The sequence below is a fragment of the Camellia sinensis genome, chromosome 7, assembly GCF_055761805.1.
Source record: "Camellia sinensis isolate YWXY chromosome 7, ASM5576180v1, whole genome shotgun sequence".
In the NCBI taxonomy this organism is placed as follows: domain Eukaryota; kingdom Viridiplantae; phylum Streptophyta; class Magnoliopsida; order Ericales; family Theaceae; genus Camellia; species Camellia sinensis.
In genome coordinates, this window is record NC_138967.1 from 136,289,491 (window position 1) to 136,300,902 (window position 11,412).

Genomic DNA, 11,412 nt, shown 5'->3' on the forward strand with positions numbered 1-11,412 from the left:
TATTTTACTTATTTTTTGTTTAACCAAACAGTAAAAAATAAATAAAATATTTTTTACAAAAATATTTTACGTCAAAATAAACAAACCTAAATTAAACTAAAATAAAATTTGGTCAAACAAAGTGGGTGAAAGTATAATTAAGCCATTTTTGTATGATTAAAAAATAAATTAAATTAAAATAAAATGTTAAACCTAATTAATAATTATTTTTATTTTTTTATAATATAATTATTTTAATTAAATTAAAATAATAATAAATAAATAAAAAATGCGCCAAATTACAAGAGGTTGAGATTTTCACTTCAATCCAAATTGATCCTCGTCCCTCTTCTGTGTCTCTCTATCTCTATCCATTCTGATTGTTTGGCTTACTACCACCGTAGTAGAATTAAGAAGAGCCACCCACGATCAGAACCGATGTGGGCAGCTCCCGGATTCCGTCAAGCGTTTGTTCCGGTCCCGATAACCCTGACAGCTCCCGATAACAAACACCCACCCTACCGTTTGGGTTTGGGTTTTCATCCTCCGCCGCAGACAAAGTTCAGAGTTCCGGCGGCCAAGAAACACAATCTCCCTCAATTGCAGACTTCCAAACCAAGTTTGGAAGAGGAGGGTGAATCAACTTCATTACAAGAGGAGGAGGGTGCTGATAAAGGAATTGATGTGGGATGGTTGCCTGCATTCCCTCACGTTTTGGTTGCTTCCATGTCCGAATTCCTCTTCGGTTATCACATTGGGTATTTCTCTCTCTCTCTCTCTCTCATGTTATCTTAATGGCTGGTTATTGGGTATTAGCACGGGCACGGCCTGCTTCGTGCTATTATGATTGGTAGAAAATGTTGGGTATTATAATTTTTTTTGTGTCGGGTGATTGAGAAACATGAGGTGAGTCCACTCAGCTCTATTTAAGGTTATTTCGGTAGTCAAATTAAAAACTGGTAGTTAACTTGATAATTTATTAACAAAATAGGTTAGTTGTTACAAAATTAAAAACTTTTAAGGGACGGGATGTAATTTTTAGAACTACATGGAGCGATTCATATTTTAAATCAACCTTGGAGGTGTATTTGTAACTTACCCTATTTATAATTGAAAAATGATATAGAATTACACTTACTAGATCCATTTTCAAGCACACTAATGTGTAAAAGAGATTATTGGCTGATGATTAAAGAAGAGAGGAGAGACAGTGTTGTCTTAGATATTCTAATAGATTACCAAATCATTGCTTGAAAAGTGGGTCTAACTTTTGAATTAGAGTAGCACTACTAATTTTACTATCGCAACGTCTAGTTTTAACAAATTAATTAACCTAGAAAAAAAATTTGTGAATGAAGCACTTGAATTTAATAGCTTTTAATATTTATGCACTTTGATGGGTATAGTCTTTTGAATTTGATAGTTTCGTTTTGCTTTTATTTATTGGGTGTATGATGCAGAGTAATGAATGGTCCTATTGTATCTATTGCACGAGAGCTTGGTTTTGAAGGGAACTCATTTATTGAGGGACTAGTAGTGAGTATATTCATAGCCGGAGCATTTATTGGAAGCATCAGCTCTGGTTCATTGGTCGATAAACTGGGTTGCCGACGCACCTTTCAGCTTGACACAATACCACTTATTCTTGGTGCCATTATAAGGTAATTTAAATTCGTGATTGACACAAATGAAGTAAAATTTGGTACTTAGTAAGATAAGGTAAAATTTTACAACGGATAATAAAATTATATGTTTAATAAGCACATAGACAAGATCATTCATACTGTATGCATTTGCATGTCTACATGGGATGGGGTTATCCATTTTGATGTGCGGCACTCTGATTATTTCCATGTATCATACCTTCTTTGGTCTTTAGTTAGACATGTTGTATTACTTTTCTTTTTAATCTTGATCACTTTCAGTTTGTAACAGTGGACAAGCTCATTCCTTGGATGAAATACTCTGGGGAAGATTTCTTGTTGGCCTTGGCATTGGTGTGAACTCGGCTATTGCTCCTATTTATATTTCAGAGGTAAAAGTTGGTATTAAAGAGGCTGAATTTACAAATTTGGTTTGTTTAAAACTATATTTATTTATAGTCACATATTCTAGAAATTATATGACAGTATCATCAATTTCCATTTTGAGGGGGGAAAAGATATATTAATTTCTTTTTGTCATTCATATTAGTTGTAATTGTGAGCTTTGTTACCTTGTCTCAGTATGGTAAAGGAAACGGTGGAAATTTATGTAGATTTAAGTCAAGTTTAGCATGTACTAGATGATAAATGTCACGCACCGAAATAATTAACGTTAACCCATTACATAACAGTGTTACTATAAATCAACAATCTCATATCTTCTATTCATTTTATCTTTGATTGTTACAAAAGATGACATACGCAATATATATTCACAAATCCTAGGTTATAAATCTATAACATATGGCATGGATACAAGAGCAAAAAGGAAATTTAAATTCAAATAAAGGAATTCCCTAATGGCTTACAACTTTCCAAGACGATACTTGGTTATAACCAAGGTTTTAAAAAGCGGCCGCAACCGTTACGTAACGCCGTTACGTAACGGTTTTGGCCGTTACCGCCACTCGTTACGGCCGCTTTTGCAGTGTGATTGAGATTCACAGGTGTGTCGGCCGTAGTGGCTGCCGTAGCAGTTGTAACGGTGTCGTAACAGCCGTAACGGCCTGTTACGCACCGTTACGTAACGGTTCCAAACTGCTTTTTTCGAAAAAACATTCAAAAAAAAGCTGAAAATTGGGGAAGAGGGATAGAGAGAAGAGGGAAGATAAAGAGAGAAAATGGAGGAGCAAGAGAGAGAGAGAGAGAAGAAGGAAGATGAAGAACATATTATTGATTTGTTGAAGTTGTAAGACCTATGCTATTCTATTCAGCTGCTATCACTAAATCATTTTGTTTGTGTGTGTCTATCTATATATTGTTTGAAAATAATAATAATAATAAGTGTGGTCATTATCTATTTGGCTTGGTTAAAATATGTATATACATATATATTTAGGCTCTTATTTATTCTCTTACTTTTGTTATTATTTATCTTATATATAATAGTTAGTGATTGATTTTTTGTATAATATAAAGTCATTACTTATTAAAATAAAATGTAAAAAACTCAATTTATAGTGATTTAAAAATATGAAATATATTAGATCATATTTAAAAATTTACAAAAATTGATTAATATTTATTTTTAACCCAATAAATATGATCATGGAAAAAATATGTGTATCAGTAAGTTTTTTTCAAGTTGTGCGAAAAATAAAAAAATTCACGGTTCCGGTTACCGCAACCGTTACACTACGACCTTTACACCCCGCAACCGCAACCGCGTCACCGCCACCGTTACAGCGACCGCAACCGCTTTTCAGAACCTTGGTTATAACAAAATGGGTTTAAACTTAATACAAGTAAAGCCCGAGGCTTGAACAAAAATATTTACATCAAGAAACAAAAGTGAAGCCTTAAGCCCGAGTCCTCCCAAGCTATGTCCTTGGCGAAGGTATATCATCAGTACCTGAAAGTTATTTTCTACATAGGGTGAGCCAAAACTCAGTAAGAATACTCTAACACAGTATATGAATCTTAGCAAAATCATAAGGTGAATGCACATGCATGCCATTTTCCAAACATTTCTCGTTTTTCATCTCAAAACCTTGCAATGCCAAATTATATATCAATTTATGAAAATAACTATTTTAATACAAAAAATAGGGCAGTGGATACAAAACACGAGGAATCTCCAAGTACATGTCTACCTGCCAGTAGGCTATACAAGCACTACCAAAGTCATTTTACCGGTATTAACCGAAATGATCGGCACCTAATCGCGTTGGTTTTTGGACTTTCACTAAGGACACACAGGCCAACATCATAACCACAACCACACCCCTAACCAGATTCACCAAAGTATTCACCCATTTTTCTCAAAAATCGATACATTTACAATGTTCAATGTGTAATGATGCTCAATGCACAATGGATAGGAAATTAGTTTCGATTCAACCTAATCCTTATGCAATGTCTACAATAATCAAGATTATCCTCCATCGATACCTCAAAACAGATATTTCTAAACAATAGATAATTTCCAATCAAAATATATATTTTCATCAATTATAATGGGAGTAATATTACATATCCAACTCCACCATCATCATCAACATAATCATTATTCCAATTTCACAATATCCAACATTATTTTTCTTTTTCCCTTTCACAATTCCAAATATCCAAAATTTGGGCAATACCCCTTTTCTTTCAAAATCAATTTTAAGAAAAGGTTTTCACCATTACGACACCAATCACCCATAACCATATTTTTACAACCATTTTCAAGAATTAATTTGGAAAACCCCTCTTTTGATTTCAAACTAAATCCTAGGTTTTACCAAAATTTTCCAAACAAATAACCCTTTTCAAAAGGCAAATAATTAAGCCAAAAATCATTTAAAAAAAAAAAAAGCCAAAGAAATCCCTACCTCAAAGTAGAAGACAAGAAGGAAATAAGAGGCAGAACTTGATGGAGCTGAAAAAACTAACTTTTCTGATTAAAATGAAGCTTTTGCCGTGCTCAACGGTTTTCTCCAAAGGACTAGGATGAGGAAACTCACGGATTTGGAGTATTTGGTGCAAAAGCTCAAGAACTAGAGAGAGAGAGAGAGTAGATCTAAGGTTTTTGGAATGTTTAGAGAGAGAAAGAGGTGAACAAGTGATCAAAAAGGTCTTTCTCTCAGACTGATATACGCACAGACCGCTCGAGCAATAGACATAATAAGCGACACTGCTTAAGCGACCAAAACCACTGCTCGAGCACACAATGACCTCCTCCCAGTAGTTTTGCAGAACTGCAAAGCGAAGGAATGGTCGCTCGAGCGAATAAAGAAAATTCTGGGCAACAACACCACTTTGAAAAATTAACTTCCTAACCTATTTCAAACACAATCAAAACTCCCAAAAGCCAAACTCAGTAAACAACAAGATGGAAATGAGTTAAACAACAATTAAATACACGGGTTCTGACTATGTATTGGTTTGCTGTTGTGGTGGCTATCGTTTTTTGCTACAACTCCCAAGACCGTTAATTATGGTTACCGATTGTGCTAGCTCCATGTAACTCTGTCGGGATTTCTCGTGGGATAGATTTTTTCCTCTGTCATGGCTTTGGCTTTGGTAAGTGGCTAGGATGTCACGGTTGTGAGGAGTGAGATGCTTATTGGATTCCATGGGTTAATTTGCGGTAGAGATTGGGGGCAAGTGGGGGTGGTTATCATTTTTTTGATTGGTCTTGTGGGTTGTTGCTTGTTTTATCTTGGTTAGTTTTTACTTGGACATAATGGTTATATGGGTAAATTGGGTTATACGGTGTTAGTGTTGCTTATATATTGCCCCTAGTCACTCTGCCTTCTTTACTGTTGGCATAAGTTACTGAGGGCAAAATATATCAGCAACACTCTTGTATTGTAAAGTCACTCCCCCCTAATAAGGGGTTTAGTCTTTCTTTTGTATTTTTTTTTTTGGTTGTTGTATTACCTAGGGAATGCCCCTTATAAACGTGTAATTTTTGTCTTTAATTTATGACTTACCTAACCCCCCCCCCCCCCCCCAAAAAAAAAAAAAAAAAAAAACCAGAATCATTATAATAAATGTTTGGAAGTCCCCTGAAATGGAAAAAGATACGTGACAGCATGAGATTTTCTGTAATCAATGTTAATAGTGTATTTGAAAGAACCATATTTAATGCATGTTACAATGTCCTTAAAACAACAATATTAAAGAGAAATTACTGAGAAATTTCCTCAGTTGCTGAAATTCCAGTGTATGATATTTTGCAAAATGTTGATGGTTTGCCCATGATCAGGGCAAACAAACTACTAAGCTATACTTTCCGTTCCACCCTCATGAAGGGTTTTCCGTAGTATTATGAAGTTGTAATTCAATTTTCAAAGAGGTTAACTAACATCCAAGCTAAATTGGGTGCATTCCGATAACAATTTGTGTTGAAGCTGGTAATTTGAATTTCTGTATTTGTTTTATCTCTTTATCGTTGTGGAAGCTAAGTTGGCTTTAAAAAATAAAAAAATAAATGTATACTTGTTTTTATTCATCTGTTTCCTAATGATTATTTTGTAGGTTGCTCCAACAAAGTATAGGGGTTCTTTTGGGACCCTGTGTCAAATTGGCACATGCCTCGGAATTATTGCATCACTCATTTTAGGAAGTCCTTCAGAAAATGATCCCCACTGGTGAGGCTTTTTCTTTTGTTTCCTTGTGAATGCTTGAGCTCCGAGGAGTGGATTCCAAAAATCAATGATTTTGCTCGATGATATTTTGATCTGACATATTGAAATGGCTATATCCAGCTTTCTTGCTCTAATTAAATTAAGTAGTAATGCATTATTTATGTTGCGCTTATTTATTGTTCCTCTAGATAGAAGGAAATCAGGTAGTTTAGGTTAAACATAACAGGACATAAGGAAATAAGATTGGATTGGGAAATAGGAATTGTAAATTTGAGAATGAACTTTTGGGAGTGAATTGCAATGCTTGTTTAAATAAATAAAAGGGAAGCATATGTTATATTCTTTTGTTATTTTGATAATTTGGGAATTTCACAATTTGTGATTCAGTCAGCATGCAATATTTGTGGTTTTTGAAATCTGTTATACAAAGAATAGAAGAGTGATTAATAAATTATGAAGCATATGAAGTACTGTCAGGATCGATCCTGTTTCATTCATGTTCTGCATATATTCTAGTCATCTGGAAGGTAGGTGGTATATCACGTTCAGCCTGAGTTTAAATGTATCTTGTTTTCAGGTGGAGGACAATTCTCTATATTGCGAGTGTCCCTGGATTTATTTTATTCCTTGGAATGCAGTTTGCTGTAGACAGCCCAAGGTGGCTATGCAAAGTAGGACTCTGTTTTATTTTCTACAAATTATCTTTAAATTATTTTTCACGTGCTTTTATTAATCTGTTATTCTATCGCTTGTGTAGGTAGGAAGACTAGAAGATGCTAAAGAAGTTATCCGTAACCTTTGGGGGCCATCTGAAGTCAACAAAGCAATTGAAGAATTTCAGTCAGTCAATAGGAATGATGATTTGGAGAGCAGATGGCTGGAACTCCTAGAGCAGCCACACTCTAGAGGTTGTATTAAGGTTGTTTTTAGTGTCCCATATGGACAGGCTTTGAACTTTTAACGGTAGTTAACATTGATAGGCACCATTGTTAGAATCACTTTATATAGTCATTCATATATATATATTATAAATACACAATGTTTAGAATGAAATAAATATCATTATAATGATTTTTTTTTTTTTTAATTTCTTGATAGCGAGGAAAAAAAGACATTGTTTTGTGCATTATGAAAATAAAAACAAAAACAACTGAATCGCATTGAATCACAGCGAATCATTATGAATCACAAATTGAATTGCACGATTCACTCATTTTCGATGAAACAACACGACTCCAATTGTTTTGGTTGAAACTTATATCGAATCATGGATCGTATGATTCTAAAAACCATGCTAGGCACCGCTCGTTTGAACATTATCTTTTCAAAGACAGTACATGTGCGCACTTATATTCAACCTGCTTTCTTTGATCGTTGGAACTTGGAAGTTGTGAGAAATACAAACAGGCACAAACAGCTCTGATAAGGATTGGTTTAGATGAGTTTAGAAGAAGTTCTAGGAATACAAGTTCTTTTCCCAGTAATGATCAATGCTGTCATTACCCGACAAGTGTGCTTGTCTTCTTGGTTCTCATGCTTACATATTGTGAACGGTGCACTTTAGACACCCCTAAGGAGATGCCATTTTCACTCAGTTCTATTTTAGATATGTGCAGTGTCATGTTTTTGTGGTATTATATGGATCACCCTGTTGTATTTTAGCACGCAGTATGTCCTTATTTTGAGTTATTTGACATATCTGTCCTCAGTTTCAGTCACAAATTTCTTTATGGCTGCAGTTGCATTCATTGGAGGTGCCCTTTTCATACTTCAACAGTTTGCTGGTATAAATGGAGTTCTTTATTTTTCGTCACTGACTTTTCAAGATGTTGGAATTACGAGTGGTGCTTTAGCAAGCTTATTTGTTGGACTTACCAACTTTGCAGGTTCAGTATAAATTATGGATATATATGTATATCATATTAGTATGATACATGCATGAAAAATATGATGCTGGTACTCATGTCCAGGTGCACTTGGTGCTTTATACTTGATGGATAAGCGAGGGAGGAAAACGCTTCTAATTGGTAGTTACTTGGGAATGGTGAGTGAAGTGAAAATGAGATGTTTCTTATCTTATGACATTTTTTTTTGGATGGAGATAAATTGAATAGCTTACACATAGCTTAAGCTATTGGTGGGATATTAAACTATGTAATACAACATGTCAACATTACTCAAAAGCTTTGAAGCACGGATACTTCTAAATGGAGTCATATCTATGTCGTACCCATATTCTGGATATTGATACTCCTTGGATACTCACTGATACGTCCAATACTTCCTAAACATGTCCGATATTTAATGTTAATTTTGAGAAGTATCCGATACTCTTAAAACACTCACGGTCACGTATCCAAATTATTATGAAATCGAGATTGTAATAATTTTTGCATAGTATTAGAGTATGATTGTTAGAATAAATACAAAGTAGTTTTTCAATATTTTCTTATTTCTTACCGAAGAAGAAAATAGTGAAATTAAAGTGGTAATGCTAATTTTTTAGATTTTATCAAATTAATGTGTCCACTGAAAAAAAAAAGAAAAAAAAAAGAAAAGAAAAAGGAAACAAACAAGTAAATTAATTATTTTTTGAGTTCATGTATCATATAATACTAAAAATTATTTTAAAAAAATATAAAAAAATTTAATGCATCCTATTCATATCCATATCCTATTTTTTAAGATTTTGTCGTATCGCCGTATTCTTGTATCATATTTTGTATCCATGTTTCATAGCTCAGAAAGGGTGTTTGAGAGAGGAAATATTGGAACATTTCGTCTTGTGTACACTCATAAAATACGAAAATGAATTTGTTTAAGGGAGGCAGTTGGTGGGAGTGGGACAATATGTTCTCTTTTAGATACATTTTGCGGTCTAAATGTTTGTTCTTGATTACATAGCCCATGGACTAACGCACAAAATCTGTCTTTTTGCAGGCAATATCGATGTTTCTAGTAGTCTATGCTATCAGCTCTCCAATAGATGAAGAGCTTGGTCACAACTTATCAATATTGGGAACTGTCCTGTATGTTTTCTTCACCATGTGGCATTTGAAAGTGTTTTTAAGATATAAATTATTAAATCAATTGAATTTAATTGTGGCATTCTCAGCATACTTATAGCAGCAAATCTATAGATGCGCTATATTATTGGATTCTACCTTTTACATGCTTTTAGGTACATATTTACCTTTGCTATTGGATCTGGCCCTGTAACTGGTATTATTATACCGGAGCTTAGTAGCAGCAGGATGCGTGGGAAGATCATGGGTTTCAGTTTCTCAGTTCATTGGGTATGTTTCACAAACCTGTCCGATAATTAATGAGAAACAACTATTAATTGTGAAAGGTCGGTAAAAAAAAGTGAAAAGTAAAAAATTAGAAAGAAAGAAATGGGTGAAGTTCTAGAGAATGGCTGTTTCTATCTCATGATTTAGCTTTGCATGTAGGTGTCATAATTTTGTAGACTTGCTCATAAGATATAAATGGGCCGATTAGAATGATATATATATATAATTATCTTGTAAAGTAGAGAATTTTTTATTTAAAATTTATTTTAAAGAGTGGAAACTTATTTATCAAATTACATGAAATGTGGTTACTAAACACGTTTTCAGAAACGTACTTAGTAAACAAATGCCTTCAAATTTCCTCGTTTTGAAGTTTGATCTAGAGTATAACCGTGATTGCTAGCGACGCTTTTTATTAGAATGTTGTTAGCAATCATGTTTTCATCAGAGTTTGAACAAGTATGAAACAAAAAAGTGTGGTTACTAAACACGCTTCCAAAAAAAAGTGTTAATTAATCACAGCTTCATATAATTTGAGAAGTTGAACAAGACTGGTTTTCGTAAAATAAAATTTATAATAAACATAATAATGGTAAGAAGCCATGTAAATGTATGTTTCTAGTACTTCAAGCATACCTATTTGATGATGCTTTTGGTGGACTATATTTGTAATTCAAACTGTAGTTTAGTTTGCATTTGTCATGTGACTCAGGTTTGTAATTTCTTGGTTGGTCTATTCTTCCTTGAGCTTGTGGAGAAATTTGGAGTTGCTCCAGTTTATGCAAGCTTTGGCGCGTTTTCCTTGCTGTCAGCAATATTTGCTTACAATTTTATCATTGAAACTAAAGGGCGTTCCCTTGAAGAAATTGAGATGTCTTTAAATCCCAATTTTGCGGCCAAGGATGAGTGACCAATATCTAAATCCTTGATCAAGAGAAGTAGAGACGACACGGAAAGTTTATCGAGCTTGAGCCTTAGTTGCAGAAGATGGTTATTCTGATGTGGCTGTCTTCAGGCATGTAAGGTTATTTTGAAGTCTTGTATTCTCATTGCATTTTGGATTATGATTGATTTTATTTCGTTTTCTTTGGTGTACCATTGAAATTGTACAGTTAGTTTCTTTGTGACAGTTTATTTTTGGACATAGTGTTATTGTGTTAATTGAAATAGCCTTTTTGTGTTGATTGTGACAAGCTCTTAACTTTAAGGGTGTGTTTGGCTGCATGAATTTTGAGCGAAGACAGCCTCTAATTTGTATCAAGGTGTGAATTCTGCATTCCAACCCCACTCAGTGGCTCTTAGTGGCTGTTTTAAAAACATACAAATCTCATGAACTACTGATATTAAGAGATATAGCAGTTGAGATACCTCTATCAGGTTATTAAGCGATAAAGCAGTTGAGATCACTCTATCACGTTATTTGAGTGAGTCTTATTTTTAAATATCAAAACTTTACTGCTATGTTTGGTTGGGGTTTTTGGGGTGGGATTTGGAAAAGGAATGAGAAATGTAATCCTATTTATGTTTGGTTATAATAAAAAATATATGGGAAAAGAAAGGGGGTGAGAAATAAATAAAGAAATAGGAGACCTTTTAGGACATCAATTCTATTTTATAACCAACACAACCAAACATAGTTGGGATTTGGAATTCTATTAATTCTTTCTCCTTTTCCTTTCATTTCCATTTCCCTTTCCATTTCCCTTCCCAAATCTCCCAACCAAACACAGCGTACAAAAATGATTGGAAGGTCTAATAAAGGAGCTCTAGGGAGCTCTAATAGGGGTGGATTCTATTGTAATATAATGTTTTGGCCTCTTTTTTTTTTATTTGCTATGTCACTAGAGCTAGGTTTAGAGC

General features: G+C 34.0%; 1 protein-coding gene and 1 long non-coding RNA gene across 2 annotated transcripts; one reads left to right on the plus strand and one right to left on the minus strand.

Annotated features, from left to right (window-relative positions):
• The first annotated feature begins 288 nt into the window (after window positions 1-288).
• LOC114270627 (putative plastidic glucose transporter 1) lies at window positions 289-10,745 on the plus strand. The gene is made up of 11 exons (XM_028212159.2): window positions 289-737; window positions 1,440-1,640; window positions 1,915-2,014; window positions 6,150-6,262; window positions 6,837-6,930; window positions 7,017-7,167; window positions 7,999-8,145; window positions 8,230-8,303; window positions 9,200-9,288; window positions 9,441-9,555; window positions 10,265-10,745. Exons 1-11 carry the CDS (start codon window positions 418-420, stop codon window positions 10,460-10,462), a joined length of 1,602 nt encoding a protein of 533 aa, XP_028067960.2. The 5' UTR covers window positions 289-417; the 3' UTR covers window positions 10,463-10,745.
• On the minus strand, window positions 2,019-4,481 carry LOC145795337 (uncharacterized). Its single transcript, XR_014336126.1, has 2 exons — window positions 3,392-4,481; window positions 2,019-2,508 (listed from the first exon to the last, which is right to left on the minus strand). It is a non-coding gene; the product is annotated as an uncharacterized LOC145795337 (long non-coding RNA).
• Window positions 10,746-11,412: the final 667 nt, after the last annotated feature.

Excerpts from the sequence above, each read along its gene's own strand:
- LOC114270627 (XM_028212159.2), top strand. The coding sequence starts at position 418 with ATGTGGGCAGCTCCCGGATTCCGTCAAGCGTTTGTTCCGGTCCCGATA. Across the intron at positions 6,931-7,016 it reads GCCCAAGGTGGCTATGCAAA|GTAGGAAGACTAGAAGATGC; the intron begins GTAGGACTCTGT and ends TCGCTTGTGTAG. Across the intron at positions 8,146-8,229 it reads TGGACTTACCAACTTTGCAG|GTGCACTTGGTGCTTTATAC; the intron begins GTTCAGTATAAA and ends ACTCATGTCCAG.